This window comes from Eptatretus burgeri, chromosome 4, assembly GCF_056783735.1.
Source record: "Eptatretus burgeri isolate ZD-2024b chromosome 4, Ebu_testis_v1, whole genome shotgun sequence".
Classification (NCBI taxonomy): Eukaryota; Metazoa; Chordata; class Myxini; order Myxiniformes; family Myxinidae; genus Eptatretus; species Eptatretus burgeri.
This window is the reverse complement of record NC_140964.1, coordinates 128,973,369-128,997,040: the sequence shown is the minus strand read 5'-3', so window position 1 is coordinate 128,997,040 and position 23,672 is coordinate 128,973,369. Positions and strand designations below refer to the sequence as shown.

General features: G+C 42.5%; 1 protein-coding gene across 20 annotated transcripts; it reads left to right on the top strand.

The window, feature by feature from the left end:
• The first annotated feature begins 916 nt into the window (after positions 1-916).
• Positions 917-23,031, top strand: LOC147029097 (uncharacterized). Of its 20 annotated transcripts, none has more exons than XM_085876222.1 (7): positions 949-1,203; positions 4,758-4,858; positions 5,622-7,910; positions 9,086-9,209; positions 9,365-9,577; positions 9,703-9,768; positions 9,918-10,673. In XM_085876222.1, exons 4-7 carry the CDS (start codon positions 9,118-9,120, stop codon positions 9,934-9,936), a joined length of 390 nt encoding a protein of 129 aa, XP_085732348.1. In that variant the 5' UTR covers positions 949-1,203; positions 4,758-4,858; positions 5,622-7,910; positions 9,086-9,117; the 3' UTR covers positions 9,937-10,673. The 20 variants fall into 20 exon arrangements, 11 of the variants coding, with proteins under 11 accessions (XP_085732341.1, XP_085732342.1, XP_085732339.1 ...); XM_085876219.1 differs by having other exon boundaries at positions 954-1,203; positions 8,955-9,209; XM_085876213.1 differs by lacking the exons at positions 9,086-9,209; positions 9,365-9,577; positions 9,703-9,768; positions 9,918-10,673 and adding exons at positions 12,609-13,041; positions 16,387-16,500; positions 16,618-23,031 and having other exon boundaries at positions 939-1,203.
• The last annotated feature ends 641 nt before the right edge of the window (positions 23,032-23,672 follow it).

Here is a 23,672-nt window from a genome sequence, read left to right as displayed (position 1 = left end):
ATACTCCAACCTATTTTTTTTCCTTTTGTCGTTCAGTTTCAAATTCATACTCTTTTTGTTTTCTATTCCACTGTCTTTCTTGTTCCTCATTCTGCAATGTCGTTATTTCCTTCAATTGCCTGATTTCTTTCTCCTGTCTCATTCCTTGTTCTTTGTGTTCTTCATTCCACTGTCTTTCTTGTTCCTCATTCTTTAATCTGGCCTTTGCTTCCAGAAAACTGCCTACATACAGGTACGATGTACCGTGGAACCTAACCCTAACTAAGGAGCCTACAGAGCTCACTGGCATGGCATGTCAGGCATGTCACTGGCATGTCAGGCATGTCAAAACAGAACGGGGAATGTCAGGCAATGACGGAAATTACCGTCATTCCCCCAAGGCGATATTTACCTCCACCACCGAATGTGAAGGAGGTGATGTTTTCACCCCTTTCTGTCTGTCTGTTTGTTTGTGTGCAGGATATCTCAAAAAGTTGGGGACGGATCCGGATGAAATTTTATGGGCAGGTTTGGTGTGTGACAAGGATCAACTGATTAGATTTTGGTGAAGATCCTGATCCAGATCCAGATCCGAATACTAGAATTTCTTGTGATTCTTCAACATTGAGAGAGAGGGCCAAAAACGATATCTCACACGATATCTCAAAAATGTATTGGGCCCGATATGTTCTTATGGATCAGGCAAACTCGGGCAGAGATGTGCGCTCCACCGAGTGCTGTTCCAGTTACCTTTGTTTTTTTTTCAGTGTCAGGAGAGCTATATATTGTGATTTAGTTCACTTTTTAGAAATCCTGCACGGTTTACATTTCATAATTTATATATTTGTGTGTTTTCATTGATGTACTTGTGAAATGGGAAGTCTATGATTGAACAACACCTGAACTAAAAGTATTTGTGAAAGTGTTTCATTCACGGACCGTGAATGGGAGTGGTAGAATGGCCGATCTGTGGCTTCAGTTGGCCATGTGACGTCTATCGGCCAATGAGCCCTCGACGACTCTCGTGGAGACCAACGATTTAAAAGGACAATGAAAGGGATTACAAGAAGGAAGAATAAAAGGATAGAGAAGAAGAAGAAGCATCAGAAGAAGAATGCGCGGAAACAGGAAAATGATGAAAAACTTCCGGGTGATCTCCTGAACCTTGTGCAGTGACTGCAACGCGGCTCGTGCTCGTGGTCTCGTCAATCCTGAACGGAAGAGGTATGTTCGAAATTTCTTATTTAATCCTGAGGAAGATTTTCAAAACGTTTATTTGAAGATAAAATAATTTATTTTCGATGATCTGGAATGAGGATTAGTTAAGGGAGTTTTTATTGAATGTATGTTGAGTTTGTTGATTGGTCAGTTAATGAGGTGCTTGATAGAAGCCTCCCTCCTGATCCCAAAAATAAAAACAAAATGATCGTGTGGATCTAAAATGTCACATTCCTGGTTATCATTCCACTAACATTCCATCCTTTGTTAAACGAGCGACCACGGGCAGGAGTTCCCTCCTCCGTCCTCCTCCGGTACGTCATGTAGCTCAGCGGCATTCGCAAGACGCGGCGCTCCGTACCGGTGAGCAAGACGCGGCGCTCCGTACCGGTGAGCAAGACGCGGCGCTCCGTACCGGTGAGCAAGACGCGGCGCTCCGTACCGGTGAGCAAGACGCGGCGCTCCGTACCGGTGAGCAAGACGCGGCGCTCCGTACCGGTGAGCAACACGCGGAGCTCCGTACCGGTGAGCAAGACGCGGAGCTCCGTACCGGTGAGCAACACGCGGAGCTCCGTACCGGTGAGCAAGACGCGGCGCTCCGTACCGGTGAGCAAGACGCGGCGCTCCGTACCGGTGAGCAAGACGCGGCGCTCCGTACCGGTGAGCAAGACGCGGCGCTCCGTACCGGTGAGCAAGACGCGGCGCTCCGTACCGGTGAGCAAGACGCGGCGCTCCGTACCGGTGAGCAAGACGCGGCGCTCCGTACCGGTGAGCAAGACGCGGCGCTCCGTACCGGTGAGCAAGACGCGGCGCTCCGTACCGGTGAGCAAGACGCGGCGCTCCGTACCGGTGAGCAAGACGCGGCGCTCCGTGTCGATCTTCAAGGCGAGAGGATGTGGAAGAGCTTGAACAATGGACATTGAAGCCCTTTCTGAGCATCTCGATCTCCCGTGCGTTTGATTCATCAAGCTCTCCTGAAGGGGCTGTCACACCTTGACGTTTTAGCCAGCGTATGCCGACGAATTAAAAATTTGTCTAAAACGCTGGCACACGTCGAATACGTTATGGGTAAGTTTTGTATACATTAAGAGCACGCTGAAGCATGCTGGCATACGTCGTAGTACGCCGAGCTCATCGACAAATTTTAACATGCTCAAAATTTTTCGACGTATGCCTCACACGTTTCGCATACGCTGGCCATAAGTTGTAGGCACGTTATGTGATCGTTGACACACGTCGACACACGGTACTTGAAAGTTACTAATAAGTCGAAACGCGTCAAGGTAATGTTTAGCGTACCCGAAACTTATTTCTAACCAATGAGTAACGTGCTTTGAACCGATGTGTAACATATCTCCAACGCATATTGACGTATGTAGACGTATTTGACATCTTCCGGACGATCACAGAACTTACTGAACGTGTTTCTAACTTACAGCTACCATATAATGGCGTATTGGCAGCGTTTAGGGGAATTGGTATATAAAAATGGGGTTCACAGGAGGAACCCATCAGTGTTCCAGACTCCATGTTTTTTTTTTTATTATTTTGTTTTTTTCTTCTTCTGCATGACGGTGATGTTGACACTTCGATTTCTAGTGCGGTTATGATTTAAATCGTTGAGCGGCAGCCTATGAATAGCCTACACCACGTGATCGTCGACGATACGCTGCTACACGCTATGCATACGTTAGACTATCGTTGGGCATACGTTGTGAACGCCGACAACACGCTAAGCATTCGTTGGTATAAGTTATCTATAAGTTATCGAAACGTTCTGTGTGCGTTACTAATACGTTGTGCATACGTCCAACTCGTTATGAATACGCCAAAAACTTAAAAAAAAAAAAAACATCAAGAGTTCAGTGTATGCCAGCGTTTTACATTCATTTTGATACGTTGACATACGCTGGCTACAACGTCAAGGTGTGACAGCCCCTTTACCAAGAGTCCTTTTGCAAAGCCTGCACTCACGTTTGCTTGGTGGGACTGCGAGAGCTACCAAGGGGAGGCTTCCATGAGTGTGTATGCGTTCCGAACTTGCCCTCATCCAAGTCGGGGAGGGAAGAAGCCGTACCCACGCTCTGCTCTGCATCCTATCTACTTTAACAACACCCACCATTCCTCTCGACATTTCTCTGGTAGTGATTCTGATTGGCACCAAGGCTTCTGTGAGGATAATTAAGATTCTCGAAGGGGCTCATAAGTGTCAAGTGAATTAGTTACCTCCACCACCGAAGGTGAAGGAGGTTATCTTTTCACCCTTTTTCTGTGTGTGTCTGTCTGTTTGTTTGTGTGTTTGTTTACCCTGTAGCAGCCACACCGTTTCAGCAATCATGACCAAACTGGGTACAGACGTCGGCCATGGTCCAACTTAAGACACTTGCCATTTTTGGTGAATCTAGGTCAAATGTGAAGGTCAAGGTCACCGAAATTCTTATTTTCGCAATAACGTTTGCTAAAATGGTTGTATCGACTTCAAACCAAATCCAAAATGTGCATCTTCCAATACTGCATCTAACCATATAATATGTCTCATTTGGGTGTCACACCAACACCCTTCTTCGCGGTCGGGTCAAAACTTTCAAATTGCGATAACGCCATTTCAAGTCGATTAACTTCCAAGTTATGATCATGACCAAACTAAGTGATGGAGTACTGCTCTCCCCTCTGGGCTGGTGCTCCTGCCTCCCACCTTTCTCGGCTTCACGCTGTAGAAACCAAGGCATTTCGGATCATTGGCATCTCCCGCAATGAGGCTCAGTCTTTGGGCCTCTCACTCAATCACCGCAGGTTGGTCGGTGGTCTTTCTGTCTTGTACCGTCTCCTCTCCAGCCTTGCCCCCCCCACCCCCTCCGCTCTCTCTGCGATTTGTCCCCACCACATTTCCACAGGACGCTCAAGGTCCGCCAACAACCCCCTTCTGGTAAAACTACCAAAATCACAAATCGCTGCTCACCTTCACTCTTTCATTCCTCTTTATTCCCCGCCTTTGTAATAAACTCCCTCACTATTCTTTCCCATTCTTCCCTCCAGACCTTCAAAACAGCTGTTCACCACCACCTCTTATCATCTGCCGTCCAAATCCTCGATCTTTTCTACCCCCGAGAATCCACCCAAGCCCACCTCCTTTAAATTCCCTGCTTTCCTTCCTGAAACTCCCTGTAATGTCCATCTTGTATACCCCGTGGACCCTGCCCCATCCCTCTCCCTTCCACAGATCTTATGTCTCTGTTCCCCACTGTTGTCCCTCCCACTCCCTCCCCTCCTATCTCATGCCCCCCTTGCTGTGCGTTGTGTGTTAGCTCTCACACGAGCCTCGACAAGGTATACAAAAAAAGTCCTATAACTCATTATACAGTAGCACTATCGACTTATAAGAACCAAATTGATTTCCAGGTTTTTGTTTTTTCAGAGAGCATGGAGATATGACCAAATTATTCTGGCAATTCCTTTCTCAACAAGCAATTTCATTTATGACTTACAAAATCGAAGATTTTTTTTTCAAGTATATTGGTTATTCGATCTTGTTAGTCTGTCTGTTTGTTTATCGCCTTCAGGTCACAATTTAAAACCCATCTTCACGAAACTTCACCATATGGTCGAGTTTGTCAGAAGGAAGAAGCCTTGTGTTTTTGAGGTCAAAAAGTCGACAACTAAGGTGGGATTTGTGAAATCCTCAATTTTCATCCGATTGACTTGAAATTTGAAGAGGATTTATATTTCAGGTCACTGAATTCAACCAACCAATTTTTTTTTTTAGTTCAACATAGGTCAAATTTCTTCTTCTTGTTTGTGTGCAGGATATCTCAAAAAGTTGTGGACAGGTTGGGTGTGTGATAAGAACGAATTTATTTAATTTTGGTGAAGATCCAAATCCAAATCTGGATAATATAATTATTTAATTCTCACAGTGATTCTTCACCATTGAGAGATAGGGCGAAAAACGATATAGTAATGTAGTGGGCCCGATATGTTCTCGTGGATCAGGCATTATGTGGCGTAGGTATGTGCTCTACCAAAGTGCCTTTGTTGTTGTGCTCCGTCTGTTTTATTTGCTGGACATACATGCCACACAAATTTCCTCCATTGTATGTGTTGTACCCTCACATATCCCCTGCATATGTGCTTTGCCTTCTTTGTGAATATAGCCTTCACTGTATATATGTGCCACACACATTTTCCCAGTATCCCCCTGTATAAATATACCCAAACATGTTTTCTTCCAACCTGTCATTTCCCTATTGGTCACACACAGTCCACACCAGCGGTAATCGGGAAGTTTTACCCCAGCTGTTTTGCTGCATTAAAGTCAGCACTACACTCTCTGTTCCGTTGCAATTCTGCATATTCACGCTGAGGGCACGAGCCTCGTTAGTTGTGCCACATCACTTCCTCTACCCCCCCCCCCCCCGCCCCTCCAGGTAAACGGTGTTTGAGGGAGGAACATGAGGACATTTGGCCGTCTAATTGATGCGTTGTTGCTTCACCACCCGCCGGGTCACGGAGTTATCAGTGGCATGTCGGCCTGCAGGAATGGAGGTTGCGGGGAGTGCGAGGATTTTCCCCTCGTGGTGAACCATGAACACTAGGCCTTAACTAATATACATATATTATATATTGTTGCGGTTATGGAAACCACATCCCTCCAACACCAATAGCTCAGCCAACATACAGTGGTCCCCAGTCAGTTATTTCATTAATGTACGTTAGGAATAGTCCTTTCTGTCTCATGGGTCGAACAGGACAGTGCATTGTGTAAATCTCATAGTTCGGTCTGATTAAACCTCTGAACTTCATTCCTATTCTTTTTGTCTCTATTCCTGAGGTAAATCCAAGCAAGGGGTCCTTGAGAGGCCAGCAGGCACTCCGCTCGGACACCCATCTGTAAAAACCACAGCCACGCCCTTCATGTAAGAATGTGTCCTCACAGAAGACCAAGGGCAGCAGTATAAGCCAACAATAAACACCAGCACTGCATAGAGCACGTGCCCCACAGCAACGGCCCCCCACCCACTGTTCAGGCGATCAGAGGCATAACCAACACACCAAATGCTAACAACATACAGTTCACACACAGCACATTCTTCTTCAATCCACTTATATCGATGCTCTTTCCTTCAATTCATGGCACGGATCGGGGTTGGCACCGTGCACCCCACCTCCTCTGATATCCGCGAACATGATGCTCGATGATGGGCGGACCTGCTCGTTGACCACGTGTCCAATGGCGGACCCACATGCACTGTACGGGGCATGCTCGATGTCGGGCGGACCCACGCGCCGACCACGTGTACAATGGCGGACTCGCGCGCAGCTCATGATACTTTATCATCGTACAGAACGGGGCTCGAATCACACACGTCTTTGGTTGGGTCTGGGCATGGGGTTACAATAACGCCTTGCCGTCGGTCTTCGCTCACCACAATGGCCACAAATGTCTCCCGCGGACGACAGACATCCTCCCGCACCTCCGCCTTGATGCAGCCGCTGCTTGGCAGAGGCATGCTGTCCGGCCGGATCTCTCGAGCCGCGTGGTGCACCACGGAGCAGGCATATTGACCAGCGCCAACCGCGGGTCGCCGGGGCACAGCACGGGGTTCGGTGCAAGGAGATTAATATCACGGGATTCGCTGTAAGGCTATCCATATCACGGGGTTCTGTGCAGGGAGATTCATATCACGGGGTTCGGTGCAGGGCGATTCATACCACGGGGTTCGGTGCAGGGTGATTTCATATCACGGGGTTCGGAGCGAGACGATTCCGCAGAGCTTGGAACCATCTTGCCAAAGTGGAGTGGAGCCGCTTCCGGCCATCACGGCCGGGCCGCACAGTGGACGGGGCCAATCGGAGTGCCCGATTCAGCTGATGACACATCGCTTTGGGGTGGCGCCCCACCCTGCACCGGGTTTATAAAAGCCAGATCGCGAAGCCGTCCGCTCTCTCTCTCTCACTCTCACTCTCACTCTCACTCTCACTCTCACTCTCGTCTGCTGACTCCGCCCTTTCTTCACCGCCTCGTCGCTGACTCCACCTGTCCACCTTATCCTGTCTGCCACTCCGCCCACTTGCTTTGGACTCCGCCTCTCTCCACCCATGGGCTTTTGACTCCACCCAAGTTCCTCCCTGCATGCCCGACGGTTGCATCTCATTCTCTGGACCGACGCTAGCTGCATGAAGTGCCACAAAGCAAGAGACGACGCTCCAGCTGTCAGGAAGGTATCGCCCAGCAGAACATCCCCCCAAAATGTACTGGTGGCGTAGTTGGGCAATCATGCAGGGTATTGAGAGACCGTTAGCCTCATCTCCTTTTTCTCTTCATCAACTCCTCTTCATCGGTGTGTGTGCGTGCGTGCATGCGTTTGTGTCCTGGTACCTGGCCTCGCTTTAGTTAAGATTGTACAATAATTGTATTGGGATAACTCTGTTCTGTGTCTGCTTTTGTAAGTTGCTTATATTGTTGCCATACCTTTCACATTTCTTTCTATCTCTGCTTACACACCACAATAAAAGCTATATTTACTGTACCACATACCTTTCCTCACCTGCCTGTTAATAAATCCTTTGTAGAAATGTTCCCAGCTTGTTTTTGTCTTTTTCTTTCATTGATCCAGCATGATCCGTATCCTAACCGAGCCGGGACTTTATTCCCAATGATTCGTTCCTTCAAGCCGGTGCGTCCTTGGCAGTGTCGCTCGGCTGCATCTGATCCGGTAAAGTGATCCGGTTCGGACAAGAAGTACCCCCAGTAATTAGATAATGTGATTATTTTTTTAGGTAACCGGATAAACTAGACTGAGGACCCCAAGTCACGTGGTTGAGTTATTGGCGTTCACAGTCGGTTAGCGACCCGCCGCGTCACTGAATTATCCATGTGCGATGGCCTGCAATTCCGGGGTTCCGGCCTGCAATTCCCCCCTGGTGGTCTTCTCACCCGACCCCCAGCCGGCAACAATATATATTTTTTTATATATTGTATATTTTATATCTTGTACATTTTATATATTACATATAATTTTTATGTATATGTTTTAAATATATATATATATATATATATATATATATATATATATATATATATATATATATACATATACATATACATATACATACATATACAGCATCAAAAGGGAGGGTTTGATGCAGTGATGTGTCACTTGAGTAGTCAAATTGAGTAGTCCTGTCGAGATCCAATAAATATCTGTTTTATTTTCAGGAATAACTTAATTCATTCATCCATTAATTATAATTTTGCAGTAGCCCGTTAAAACCTCCAACCCCATTTTTATTAATACTTATATTTGAAACCCATAAGGTAATGTATTTATTCCATCACTCATGATATATCTTTTATCATCAAATGCTGTTATAGCATTCTAACTAACATTCTCTGAGAATATTTCATGTTTATAATTTCTAATAAGATTAATCTCTCTCTAAACATCCTTTCTCTTCAATATACATTCAAGGTAATGTTGAAAGTTCATGGTCTCTTTTAATATACTCTTCTTTAGACCTTTCAGTTTCTTTGCTGAGCAGAGATGAAATGATAAACCTCTCTTAATGCTCTTGTCTGAGCATATTTTGGTACCACTCATGTACATTAAACTTATATGGAAAGTCAATAAATATTAGTTCTATTTTATAAAATTGTTTTATAGCACTCATCTGTTATATAATATTTTCCATACTCGAACCTTTTCTCAAACATGAACACATTAAATTATTGAGGGAGTGGAACACAGTCTTTTTTCCAGGATTACTGGGAGCGGTTGGAAAATAAGAAAGTGAACAATGGGACAAGTCTGGGCACATATTCAACTGACTTCCTCAAAAATGGTTTAAAAGCGAGGCATTTTCTCAGTTGAAAATCTCTTCTGTTTGACAGTTTTTATTTTCTCTCATCTTGACCCAACGGTAATGAACGACAGTTTGCTTTATGACCCAATGTTTGACCCAAGAGATGAACCATCTTTCATTGAGGAAGAATGTAATGACTCATCACAACATTGGTAAGTTTCATAAACGAATAAACTGTTAATGTGTGTCTGTGTCTGTGTCTGTGTCTGTGTCTGTTTAAGTCTGGCTTCCTTCTTGGGACTATGGTGTAGTAATTGGTCTTCATTTTAATTGTATAACTAATTATTTATTTTTCCTTTTATTACAGCATTTCAAACTCACTCGTCGACTACGTGAATTGGCATGCTAATGATCTTCACAAGGAATGGAAAGCTCTGAATGACGTCTTGGCTGAAATCCAGTTCGTTTGTCAGGCATATCACAATGACCTCATTTTATGCATGACTAACCTGCCTCCGAGACCTCCGACACCACAGAATTTGCCCAATGTTTCAATGTTCTTTGAAGATTTTCTTGAAAGGTATTCCACGTAATAAAATAGAATGATGTTAAATTTCAATGTTCCTTGAAGATTCACTGGAAAGGTATTACACATGATCAAATGCAATTATGTTAAATGAGTGCCTGTGTTTCCTGTTTTTACAGTGTCAATCACATAGAAAGCTTAGATATATTGCCTCTTGTTCCAAACAGGCATCACAGGGATGCTAGGTAATTAATTATTCATTTCTCTGACTGAATCTAACACATGAGAGTTAGGATATATTTATTTATTGACAATACAATAAACTCCGACACCTCCTTAGGCATCCACAGGTGTGTCATATAATATTAAAAGCTGTGTGTATGTGTTTTGACAGGAAAGAAACACTCAGATGATTCAAGTCCACCCACTCTCTCACTCAAACAAACATTTTATCATAAAATCTGTTGTAGATATTTTAATGTGTAATATATTGTATGTTTTAGGTATTTATTATATCTGCTTTGCTTACAATTATTTAATTCTTAATGACAAAAAAAGAATAAAGGAGTTGTAAAAAAAAGAGGGTAGAAGGGGGGGAGGTGCGCTTCCCCAACGACCCACCACTCCTCTCATCCCACCCCCTCCCCTCCCTGTGTGTGAGGGGATGAAGGGTGGGGTGGGGGCGTGTGGATGGGTGAGGCTTGTGTGGGTGTGGCTTGCATGGATGTGACATGTGGGTGTGGCTTGCTTGTGTGGGTAGGGTCAAAAATGGGGTGGAGTAAATTTTTGAAAAGAAAAAAAATTCTTCACTTTATCATTGTCTTTTGTAATTCCTGTGAATAAAATGAACCCAAAATCTCTTCTTTCTTTTAAGTCGTATATTTTCCAAGTCCAAGTAACTATATCTCTTACATCAATGATTTTATAAAGTTCATTTGTCCATCGCTTGGTGTAACCTTTTTCAAAATGAGATTTCCACCTGTACATTCTTACGATATCACCAACTTTGAACTTAGGCTTTCTGAGATAAATCTATTTTTCATATTCTAACTTTGTAAATGTTTCTGATGACTTGGATTTTATTGAGGTATGAAGCGTATCGTTGTACTTATCTACAAAGTCCTGAATTAAAGATAACCATTGTTGAGAACTGAGTTGAGTGAATTTTATATGTAGTCTCTTTTAAAATGCTCAATAACAACTGCTTTTCCTTCATTAAAGGTGCTGTATCATGTAATGCCGTTATTTTAATGAAAATTCATAAATGTTTTGTTGTCGAACTCTGTACCCTCATCAGTCCAGAATTTTTTGAGGTTTTCTCTTCCTTTTATTAATTGTCTGTTGGAAGGCAAAAATATGAGTAAAATTAAAAATATGAGGAAGGCAAAAGCATCTTTGGGGACCTTTGGTTCCTCAGGGTATTTTGGGTTTTCGGTGTCCTCGGGGTATTTTTGGGGTTTTAAATGGTCTGCAACGGTCAAAGGGGTCTCAGCAGTTGAAAGATACATTCCAATAGTACCTAATAATTAAGACGCAAGTGTAGTCTGAAACCAACATTCAAAGTGGACGTTCTCTGTTCTGTTCTGTATTGCAGCTTGGCTGCCGGATAGCTATAGTTTCTTGGAGCGCAGCTGTGCCGCTGATTTTTTGCCCCTCTACAAGTATACTAGTACTCATTTTGCCAACCTCAGGAGGATGACAGGCTGAGTCGACCCCACCTGGTGTTAATTCAGCAGCCATTTGGGGCTTGAACTCAGGACCATAGGATCCCAACCCAGCCACCCTAACCACTAAACCAACATCAGGCTTATAGGATGTGATATTAAGGCATATTATCTTCATGGACTGACTTACTGATGGACGGACCATGCTTTTCGTTTTTCGCTCACCTGGATCGTAGTTCCGGGTTGCTAATGGGATGGTGTGTCATCCGTCCGTCCATCCACATATATTTGCAACTTCTTTTCTGAAACTACACACATAGTTTTGATGAAACTTTACCACAACCTTCATCACCTTGTACGTACCAAAAAATTCGGCCTTGAAGGGAGGTCTATGAGGGTTGCTCCCCAAAATAGTTATTTGCTTTCTTCTCAGAAGCTACACATGCAATTCCAATGAAACTTGACCACAACCTTCATCACCTATGATGTACTAAAATTTGTGATGAAATTTGTGATAAAATTTATGATGAAAAAAACAAATAAAATCAGGATCTGAGGAGTCTATGGAGGGAGTTTACAGGGGGGGTCCCCCCCACCCCCAAAAGAGGTGTTTAATATCTTCTCAGAAAAGACACTCAAGGAAATACACTCAAAGACCACCACCTTCGTCATTTATCATGCACCAAAGATTGTTCATGACATGAAAAAAAATCTTTCTAAAGGGGTGTATGGGGAGGTTGCCCACCAAAATTTACATTTGCTATAACATTGGTACATTTGCTGATATTTTACCATGATGACTTCCTCCTCAGTATTATTATTTTCCCAAATGACAACCCAGGTGTATTGCCCCTATTTATAAAAAATATATATTACATCCTGGATTGTTTCGTTGTGTTTCCTTCCCTGTGCTGTTGCCTATTTAATGGATGGCTTTTAAATGCTTGAAAATTCACTCTATAGTAGTTTTGAAGCGTCTCATTTTGTTCACATTTGAATGGGTAGCCATTTTGTTCCCATGCCATCCCAACACATTGAGTGCTATCGTAGTGAAATGATATACCTGACCTCGGGTTGAATTATAATTGTCGTGGTTCTTGTGGGGTGATTAAGAAAAACCCCTTAAGGGATTGATTGGCTGCAGTGATTCAACGCCACACACCTGGACACGACGTCGCACATCAGGCTTGCTCAGCTTCACTTGTCTATGACATGCGATACCTAATTGGTGGAACTCTGGGTCGATTCGGACTTCCAATCCATAGCAGCAGAGATGTATAATCTGTTAGAGAAGACTCCAAAATGCTCCACCATTACCGTCACATTGAGACGACTTATCAGATTCCAACCGGGATGAGGACATGACCACAACAATAGAAACCCTTCCTTTTTATATAACATAAGCCTTGTGTCACTGGCAGGTCAACGGTGGAATGGACAGCTTCTTGGAATGGCTCCAAACACAAGGCCTGAGAGCAGAAACAGCCCAAGCAGTGATCAATATACTTGGAATTGAGAATCAGAAGGTTCTTCGAGCTTGTACAGACTCCGATACATTGCGAGCAGAGCTCCTCTCTCTCGCCAAAGAGAAATTTAAATTTGCCATGTATGCTGACTTCTGTAAATTTGTGAAATATTTTTTGAAGCCGCAGGTTGTCCAGCTTGCAGGCTCTTCTCTGTTGGGAAGTCTATTCGTTAACTTGGAGAATGTTATTCGAGAACTTTCCAGTTTCCATCAAAAGTTTATTGGATTCCAAAATGTGCAGCTGGAAAACCTTCCTGGTTTCTTTGGAATCAGTTTCAGTGATGTCTGCAACCTCCACCATCAGGATGATGGATTCACACCCAAGTCTGGTATGTCACTATTTTATACTCCCAGCATGTCAATATATACCTTGATCTTCCATCAACCTTTTTAGTTTTTGTCACTTGTGCAATCTCCTTTGAAACAATTTGGTATTGTCGAACATAAATGTGGATTTGGTAAATTTTGCTGATTCTTTCCGGGAAGAACTTTCCGAACAATATTTGATTTCCATTGTGGAAAGAATGCAACGAGTATGTTCGGCTGTTTTATCTGCAAAAGGTGGCAGCTTTGATGAGTCAAAAATTTAGATTAAATTTTGTTCAACAAAATGATTCCACGATTTCTTTTTTATCTGCAATTGTTTATTTGTTCTATGCTTTAATTTCAGAGTAAATTTCAACATAAAACTGCTTAAATTTCAGTAAAAACTGGAAAAATGGGGGTGTTATAAAACTTTTGATCGGTAGTGTATGTGATAGCATTGCATTGGTGGTCGCCTTTTGTGTATTATTAGCCGTTTCGTAACCCCATTCCCAAATAAACTTTTCTGAAACCGGCGTAAGACAGAAGAAGACAATTTCATGACAGGATTGGAGTCCCACTGTTCCAGAAATGTGGAACAAGAACCGGGACAAGGCTCGGTGACATCATGAAGGTTGCTGCCACTGTTGGCATAGATGTCTGTCGGGCTTTCATTGGGATGCATGCATATACAGAATGTGACACTGTCAGTGCATTTCCAGGCAAAGGGAAGACAAGCGCCTTGAAACTCATGACCAGCAACAGGGAAACCCAGGACACATTCCTCCAGTTGTCATATATGGGACCTCTCCTGAGAATTGATGGACAAACTCGAGACATTTACTTGCCTCCTCTGTGCACCAAAGGCATCATCCACTGAGGTCAATGATCTTAGGTACGACCTATTCTGTGCGAAGAAAGGTGAGATAGAGAGCCACCAACTTCTACCATGCAGGGACTGCTTAGTGAAACACGCACAAAGAACCAACTACCAGGCTGCAATATGGAGACGATGTCTTGAACAGGACCCGAAAGTACCAAGTCCTGTTGGCCGAGGATGGAAGGAGTTGAACAGGTTGGTGCGCACTGGATAGATGGTCAGCCAGCACCTGAGGCCGTCCTTGATTCATTGGCTTGCAATTGTAAAAAAAAAGTGTTCACTACCAAAATGTGTGTTTGTCAAACGGACTGAAATACACTGATATGTGCAGACTGCCAGACTGCGAGAACCAGGCATCCATCTTTGAGTCAGACGATGGGGAAAGTTTAGATGAGGATATTGAAGAAATGGATAATGATTATGATTTTTAAGTTCATCTTGAACATTTTATATCACTTACAATCAATGCATATGATCACAGATGTCTTAGAAACTATAAAGGACCCGTCTTTGGGTCATAAGACAATATGTTTATCAGCAACACATTGGGCCTAGGTAATGGCCTTGTTCGTGTGGAACACCACATTTGTGTTTCTATTCTGTAATTTTATGCTGTACAACAGAAGATTGTGTTTCATTTTCACCTTTGACTCATTGTTGTTAAGTTGTTGTAAAGTAGGACGGTGTTACCTTGTCCTAGCCATTTTGCACAAAAGCTGATTTAAGGGTAGACATATAAACAGGGTGATAACACACAAAAAGCTACCACCGATGCAATGCTATCGTATATTATCTAACTCGAGGGTTGTACACCTTGCCAAAAATCACTATGAGAATCATTCCCCCAAGATGGTACCAACCATCCCTATTGGCTCATGGGCTAGATGTCTTTTTCTGATTTCCGATTTATATAGTGAGTAAATTTGTGATTAAAGGTCAAAATTGTCTTAATAAAATTAGCCATGATGTCACACCCAGGAATCGATTGCCATGTCCGTACTGTCATCATGGTGGTACGATTTAACTCAAACAGCTAATAATTTTCAATTTTACACAAGTATGCCGAGTCAATGTGTCCTTGTTGCTTTTGCTAATACAAGCAGGTTTCATGTTACACCAATTCCCAAAACACCCGAAGTTTGCCAAGAAATTGCACAAGGCTTGTCCGGAATACCCGAGTGCGAATCGAGCCTATAAAATATTCGCTTTTGTGTTCAGAACATGTTACAGAACACCGTTATGAAACAACAGCGATGGTTAGATCTTGTGGTTATCTGCCGCAATTGAGAGAGGATGCCATCCCCATGATGACATGGAAGAAACGGCTGTCGCTCGAAACTAACACCATCTCTACCCAGCTACCGGTACATGCACGTGGACAGTTTGAGTGGTGAATGAAACATCTGTTGCTATTTCCTGGCAGTGACCATAAGAACACCTGTAAATAATGATCGATTTATCAACATAAATTTTCACAAATCAAATGAACCACCATCTATTTATTGTGGAGATCAAGTGTGTATACATCAGCAATCCCAAGAGGATTTGACAGAGGATGCAAAAACTTTCAGGGTCCCCCTACCCCTTTACCATCCCCCATCAACCATCACCTCAACAATACCCACCACCACACCACTACCCCCTTCATGGGGGCCGGACATCGACATCTCATGGACACGGCGGTGGGACACAGCATGGACGCAAATGGTGTCCTGGGAAAGTATGAAACAGGACAATCCTGGAAAATACAAGACAACTCATCAGCTGGCAACGGTTAAACAAAGCACGAGTCGCCCATTTTATGTTCTGTCGAGTGATAAGGGGTATTTCTGCTCGATTTAATATATAAACCGATTGATCAATTAATACAAAATCCCTCCCTTATAAACCGTCGGTTGAACGTAAAGCGAAACCTACCAAGCTGCAGTTAACATGCGACCTGCGTTTTGATCTTTTTAACACCTCAATCTTCACTTCTGCATTATTGCTCTGAAACTGTCGCACAAGGCTTGAAATCATTTGGCTCCATAATTCTCCTGAAAAGGTTTCCATCAATAATTTTGTCTCCAATCGTTTCTTCACAAATCCCATAGATCAGTTTCAACATTCTGAGAACCTTCAGAGTTGCTAATGATGGTGGAATCGGAATCAGAATCCGAGCTCAACATGCACCGTTTCTCGAAGTGAAGCCGCCATTTTGGATGAAGGCGGCGTACAGATGTGACGTCACTGTCAAAATTGAAAATCGACACTCTCGGGCTTTTTCCCCACTTTGTGATTGGCAAAAAAGATTCAATTTTTTTAAAGTGAGGGGGGGGGAAGAACTGTAATGGTGATCCAAACAGGAATAATATGGTTCCAGCCTGTAAGACTTGGACCCTCGTAACATGGGGAGTGGGTGTCTGCAGTTTGTAAAATTTTACAAATGGTGTGTAATATTTTGACAAAAAAAAAAAACTGCATAATGACTTGTTCTTTGTTTTTTTTGTAGAACAATCAAGAGGTCGAATTGGACAAATTACCTCCAGGTGCAGCTTGGCAGTGAAGAAGTCTTTTTTGAAGAAACAATTGCAAGGTCAAGACTCATCGCCTTCAAAATCCAAGTGTATGTCTGGTCCACGCAACACAAAGCTTCATAAAAAAATTAAACAAACACAAACATGTTCTCGAAGGGAGAATACGTTACAAGTATAATATGTGCATGATGAATTTTGTTTAACAGGTAACCTCAAGAAACCCGCAAATGGAGACAACAACCAACGAGAGCATCCTTCCAAATGCTACGTTTGTGATGAGGATTTCATTTCTCAAGAGAACTTGAATGGCCATCGGACCACCCATGCAGGAGAACACCCACACAAATGTTCTGTCTGCAGTAAAGGTTTTTTTTATAAATACTATTTAACAACACATATGATGATCCATTCGGGAGAGCGTCCTCACAAATGTTCTGTCTGTAGTAAAGCTTTTCTTCGCAAATACTATTTAAAAAGACATATGTTGACCCATACAGGAGAGCATTCTCACAAATGTTCCATTTGTGATCAAGGTTTCTCTCATAAAGTCAGTTTGAAAAGGCATACGATGACACATACAGGAGAGCGTCCTTACAAATGCTCCATGTGTGAGAAGGGTTTCTCTCAAAAAGGCAGCTTGAATAGCCATCTAAGGATCCATACAGGAGAGCGTCCTTACAAATGCTCCGTATGCGATAAAGGTTTCTCTCAAAAATGCGGCTTGAATAGCCATACGAGGATCCACACAGGAGAACGTCCTTTCAAATGCTCCATATGTGATCAAGGTTTCTCTCATAATGTCAGTTTGAAAGGGCATATGAGGTTACATGCAGAAAAATGACCAAAGAAACAAGAAAGGTAACACACCTACAGTACATGGATGATGCAAAACTCTTCACAGCGAATGATAATAAATTGTCAGATCAACTGAAACATGTAAATCAGTACTCGGAGGACATCCGGATGGAGTTTGGTGTGAATTGTGCCAAGTGCACATTTATACAAGGAAAGACAATAAGAACAGACAACATCTCAATCAACGAAAGTACAACAATACAGGAACTAGAAAATGAAGCATCATCCAAATACCTCAGAATAGAAGAAGGCCCCCAGATACAACACTAAAAATTCGCAAAACAATCAATCAGCAAAGAGTACCTACACAGAATAAGACCAATTCTGATATCATCCCTCTCTCCAAGAAACAAAACGAAATCTATAAACTATCTTACAGTTCCGGTATTCCAATATAACTGTGCAATTATAAACTGGCCACAATTGGAGATCAACAATTTAGACACAAAAAACAAGGAAACTTCTAACTACTCACAAGTTGTACAAAAAAGCAATGCGTACCGAGGTTGTACTTACCAAGGTAAGGAGGAGGAGGTGGTTTGATGGAGATTAACCAAGTGCTCAGAACATTGTGTGTCGGACTAGCGGCATATCTGAAGAGCGCAACAGACTATCAGATTAGATTTGCACACAAGCAAGAAAAGAACAAATCAGAAAAGGGATACTTTATCCATTGAACAACAAACTTCAAAAAACAGGTGCAAGTGATTAATAATATACAGGAAAACGAAACAGAAACAAACACAGCCCCAATGATTGCAAAGAAAGAAAGGGAAAACTACAAAAATAAATATCAGCAGATATACTCTGACAAATGGGAGAATGACAAAAGAGCAGGAAGATTTAAAAAGGAGCTTGACAGAATGGGGATTGACAAGGAAGGCTCATTGGAATGGCTAATAAGAGGTTGAATTAATTGGGATGGAGAATGAGTCATCATCAATGCTCAAAACTTCACCTGCACACTAAACTAATGCCTTGAAGAAAACGAATGGATTGAGTCAATCGGACAAATGCAGGTTTTGTGAAGAAGAAACAGACAGTACCAGTCAACACCTTTCGTGGAGTAAAAAACCTCACGTCGGAAAAGCTGTACATAGAAAGAAAGACATGACAGCATCTGCAGAGTAATCCACTGGCACATCTGTAAACATTTCAATATCTCAGCCCCAGAACAATCATGGAAACACAAACCAGAGCTGATCCTCAAAAATTAACAAGATGATCAAATCAAGTGCGGACATTGCAAACGAAGCATTGCGTCCGGACATTGTGCTCAAGCACAAAAAGGAAAAGTCGGCATTGTTGATCGAGGTTTCAGTTCCAGGTGTCTATGGTGTATGCCTTTGCGCAACTTGCAGACGCGGAGGGGAGAGGGTGGGGCATGGAAAGGGAGGAGTGTGCAAAACCAGAAAGGAGGAAGGACAAGACATAGACCAGCAACCTCTCTGAGATGTGAAAGTGATGGGCCCACAGACTCAGCTTCATCATGGGAGATTTCAATGATATTGAAGTGCTGTATTTTTCCTCAACATATCATTCCAATGGTACGATGTCGAGCTGAGCAATCCGTGGGCGTGGGCTGTGGGGTGTGGCTAACACCCCAGAGGGGAGAGCAGTACTCAGTCAAGCTGCAGATAAAGGACTTGAGATGGATGAAAATTCAGATGTGCTGAGAAAAGACTTTGCACTGAGGATTCCCAGTTAACGATTGGCTTTGGATGCCAATTTAGAGATGTAGTTTGCCCAACAAAAACCATGGCTGATGAGGCCCAAAAGTTTGAGTGACAACTTCAAGAGGATTGTAAAGAAAATGGATGGGAGGGTTCATCAGACTCTTTTCAAAGACACAGAGTGTGAGATTTGTCTGGATTGAAAGATATATAGGTGTTTGACCATATTGTGACTTCCAAGATCTAAAGAAACAGAAGCTGCTACTGCCTGCCTCTCTGGAGGAGGATGGATACAACAGCAGAAGGTGGCATCATCAGCAAAAACATGAAGCCACACCTTGGCTACAAGAGGAGAGGATGCTGGGAAGCCGTGTGTGTGATGGTAGCCTTGGATCCCAGAGGCACAGACTTTTAAGAGCAAAGCAAGATGTCATTCCATGTCAAGTTCTCAAGATATGTCGAGAGAAATGGACCTGATCTCGTATCTGACATCGAGAGCCTCCATCCATTGTTTGGAGAGCTGAAGCAGCATGTCCACTGCAGAGTTATCGGGACTGAATGCGAACTCATGGTCTGAGATCAGGCCTTGGAGAAAAAGAAGGATTTTATGTTGACTGTGATAATGACGATGTCCTTATTGATGATTGGAAGGAAGGTGATAGGCCTGGAGTTAATGGGATCAGTTTTTGCACCTTTTTATGTAAAGCTGTGATGCTTGCTGTGTTCCCAACAGATGGAATATGACATAGGGCTAATGATACGATGAAAAGAGTGAAGAAAGGATGTGCAAGATTAGCAGAACTGGTTTTATGGATATGTGTGCTGATGCCATCTATCCAGTTGCAGAATCAGAGTCCAGGGTTGCTTGAAACTTCTCCACCTTCTCAGGTGCAAAAGACAGAGTCCAGGAGCATTGGCCGGAGACTAGGTCAGATCAGAACAGAGTGAGACCTTGGGGACACATGATTTGGGAGGAAACACAAAATTGAGGCATTCGGCCTTTGCAAGCGCAGAGTCGGCTATGGTGCTATTTGAAGTGACGGAAGGAATGACAGGGGAGTATACACCAGAGACAGACTAAACAAGGCTCCAGCAGGTTTTGGAGGATGGAGACGAGTTTGAAAGTTCAATCTTGAGGTTGGACAGATGTTGTTTTCTTGCTCTCCTGAGGGTGGACACACTTCTTGCGGGCTTTATGGAGTGATCTGACGTTGCTTTCAATCGGGTTTGCCTTCCAAGAGAAGAATGCGAGTTTCAAGGCAACTGCCTCACCACAAGATTGAGTGCACCATGGGTGGGAGGATGGTTATGATAACCTAAGACAGGATGGGATGTACAGTGACCTGCAAAAGTATTCACTCTACCAATAACGCCACATCTCGATGGATTACGAGTGATGTATAAACAGTTTCTCCAAATTAACTTTTTAATTTATAACTGAAGAGATAAAACTAAACACTTGTAGTTTAAAGAGGTTACATGTCAGGATTACCTGCAAAAAAAAACATGCACAAATCAATATTCACTGGTTAGAAAAGTATTCAGCCCCTTCGTTCAGTACTTGGTTGAAGCACCTTTTGCAGGAATGACTGCTACGAGTCTTTTTGGGAGGTCTCCATCAGCTTTGCACAGTGAGATGATGAAATATTTGCCCATTCTTCACGTGAAAATTGTTCTAGTTCTACCAAATTTTATGAGGATCCTCTATAGACTGCAATTTTCAAGTCTTGCCATAAATGTTCAATTGGGTGCAAGTCAGGACTTTGACCGGGGCATTCAAGAACATTTGTTTTCTTCTAATTCAGCCAATCAAGTGTGGCTTTAGCTTTGTGCTTCTGATCATTGTCCTGCTAAAATGTGAAAGTCATCACAGTTTCAGATTCATGGCTGACTCAAGCAGGTTTCCATGAAGGATTCTCCTGTACTTTGGACCGTCCATTGTCCCTTCTATCCTGACAAGCCTGGCAGTCCCTGCTAATGAAAATCAGCCCCATAACATGATGCTTTACCTTGTTGTTGGCTCGTGGTCCTGAGTTTGAACCCGTGTCACCGTTGAATGCTTCACTTGTCTGCAAGGTAGGGTTGACTCAGCCTGTCATCCTTCCAAGGTCAGCGAAATGAGTAGCAACGTATGAGGTAATAACCATTCAGGATAATCCGTGTCAGAATGGCGATCCATCCAGGACTACTCCTTGCGAATGAAACTGTCGACAGCCCTATGTGCCTTGATGTCATGAAAGGAATGGTATTATTATTTTAACATGATGCTGCCACCATCATGGCTGACAGTAGGGATGTTATTGCCTGGGTGATGTGTAGTGTTTGGCTTAAGCCAGACGTAACGCTTTGAATTTAGACAAAAAGTTTCAATTTTTATCTCGTCTGACCACAAAACCTTTCTCCACATTATTGCAGTATCATTGAGATGGTTTTTGGCAAACTCCATATGAGCTTTTAGATGCGTCTTTTTCAGTGATGGATTTCTTCTTGCTACTTGTCCATAGATGACAGCTTTGTGAAGGGAACGGGATATTGTTGATCAAAAGATCTGCAAGGCTCTACGATGGGGGTCAGTGTTCATCAAAGTCATTGTTGGATTTACAGTGACATCCCGGAACAGTTTCCTGCTTGCCTGGCAGCTGAGTTTGGATGGGCGATGTGATCTGGGAAGAGTTGGGTGGTATGATAAGTCTTCCACTTCTTAAATATGGATTACACCATACTCTAAGCCCTAAGGGATAATGAGTGACCGAATGAGTTGCGTTGCAATATACCCCTTGGATATGTGGGGGAGCCTCATTTTTAAACCACTGATTACATACAAGTGAAACCTATTTCACTTATTTTGTAACCTTTCAAACAATTTCCTCCAGAAGTGGTTGAGGATTAATTGAGCAAAGGGTTTGAATATTATGCAACTGAGAATAGTCTGGTTTATTTATTTATTTATTTATTTATTTATTTATTTTCCCTGTTGATCCAATTTGTTCACATTTTATCCTCATTTTTTTTAGCTTTATCACTTTGGAGTAGTTTGTGAGGAATATATATTGTGTTTTATTTGAAAGCTTCATGAAATCTGCTCGAGTGGCATCAAAATGTGAAAACTTTGGATGGGATGAATACTTTTGCAGGCCATTGGATGTTCATAAGTGAGAGCAGGTTTATGTGTAAGAATTCCCAAGCTGTGTTAATATCAGGGGTGGGAGATATGAGAGACCAGTCTTGAAGTGTGATGGCTGCTTATATTCCCTCCCATTTTGCCTGATGGACTGACAGACTCAAACTTTGGCACTGAGAATGACTAGAGAAATGTCGACCTTCACAAGCACCTTATCAGATAAACCAGTCGGAGCAGAGGAATAGCATGAGACATTGGTGGGGAAGTTGGTTATAACCAAATCTAAAAGGGAGGATTTTTCATTGACAGAAATTTTCCTTCACATATCTCTGAACACACGAGGATATCCCACCACTTTTAGCTTTCTCGGTCATAAGAGACACATCTCCATACGAAAATATTTCCAGCGAGTTTAACCCACAAAAATTCAAAAAAAAATAATCTATATCTTGTTGATCAATAAAGAGAATCTTACCTCATTGGTTAAGGTGTGTGTGAATCCTCGTTTCAGCTCATTGTCCTCAAAATAATTGTAACTTTCGCTTTCCATTGCAATTTCTGCAAATAACAGGATTCAATTCTTCTACAAATAACAGTCTTTAACCAAGTCCTGAAAGAAAATGATCATTTCTAACCCTAACAATATTTTACAGAATCTCCCTTGAGACAACATTGCTCCTGTATGTGCCATCTTGTCTTGGAAAAAAATCCCTGTTTGTCTGTCTGCTTCACTTGTATTTTGAGACTGTCGAACAACCTCACACTTGATATTGCCATGTAAAGCTGACCATGTGTGAAGATCGTTCCGAAAGATAAATACAAACTCTCTCTTGGGTTTGACCTTGGCTTTTGTTTATGGTGATAGTGAATGCAGATCGAATTGGAAATTGATGTCGGCTTATTTTACATGGTAAAAGAACTGAAGATGGTTGGGGATAAAACTTTGGCAATAAAATTATCTTTTCAGGAAATGGTCCTGCAATAACTCTTAGGTCAAAAGAGTTGTTATACACATTACAAACACGTAGTCAAGTAATCCAATTTTTTTTTGTTGAGATCAAGTTGAAGCATCACAATGGCTCCAATTTTCAATGTGAGGATATGGGGCTGGATACCATTTCCTTCAAGGGAATCTCGGAACTCAGTCCTGAATTGAAGCTGCTCTATGGTGTCAGATCTATCTCAATGAACTCTGATGTATAGTATTTCTTTTTTTCTCCTCCACATTGTTAATGATCTGCTTATTGATGATCTCGCAGACAGCATTGCTGCTGTATGTCTGCTTCATACGGGTGTATGTCTTACAATGTACATTCTATCATGTCAGAATGGCGCAACCTGAGCATGTTGCAGCGGCTGGCGTCAATGAAAAGTAATTTCCAAATACAGCACTGCCTCAAGAATGTATATATATATACAAACGAGGTCCGTCTAAAAAGTAACGGGACTGAGCCTGCTGTGTACTCCACTTACACAACTTGAATGAACGGGTTGCGTCACAGTCTTTCGCAACATTCCAGCAATATATATATATATATATATATATATATATATATATATATATATATATATATATATATATATATATATATATATATATATATATATATAT

Coding starts and splice junctions, on each gene's coding strand:
- LOC147029097 (XM_085876213.1), top strand. CDS start 7,770: ATGTTCCCAGCTTGTTTTTGTCTTTTTCTTTCATTGATCCAGCATGAT. Junction 13,042..16,386: donor TGGATTCACACCCAAGTCTG/GTATGTCACTAT, acceptor TTTTTTTTGTAG/AACAATCAAGAGGTCGAATT. Junction 16,501..16,617: donor ATCGCCTTCAAAATCCAAGT/GTATGTCTGGTC, acceptor TTTGTTTAACAG/GTAACCTCAAGAAACCCGCA.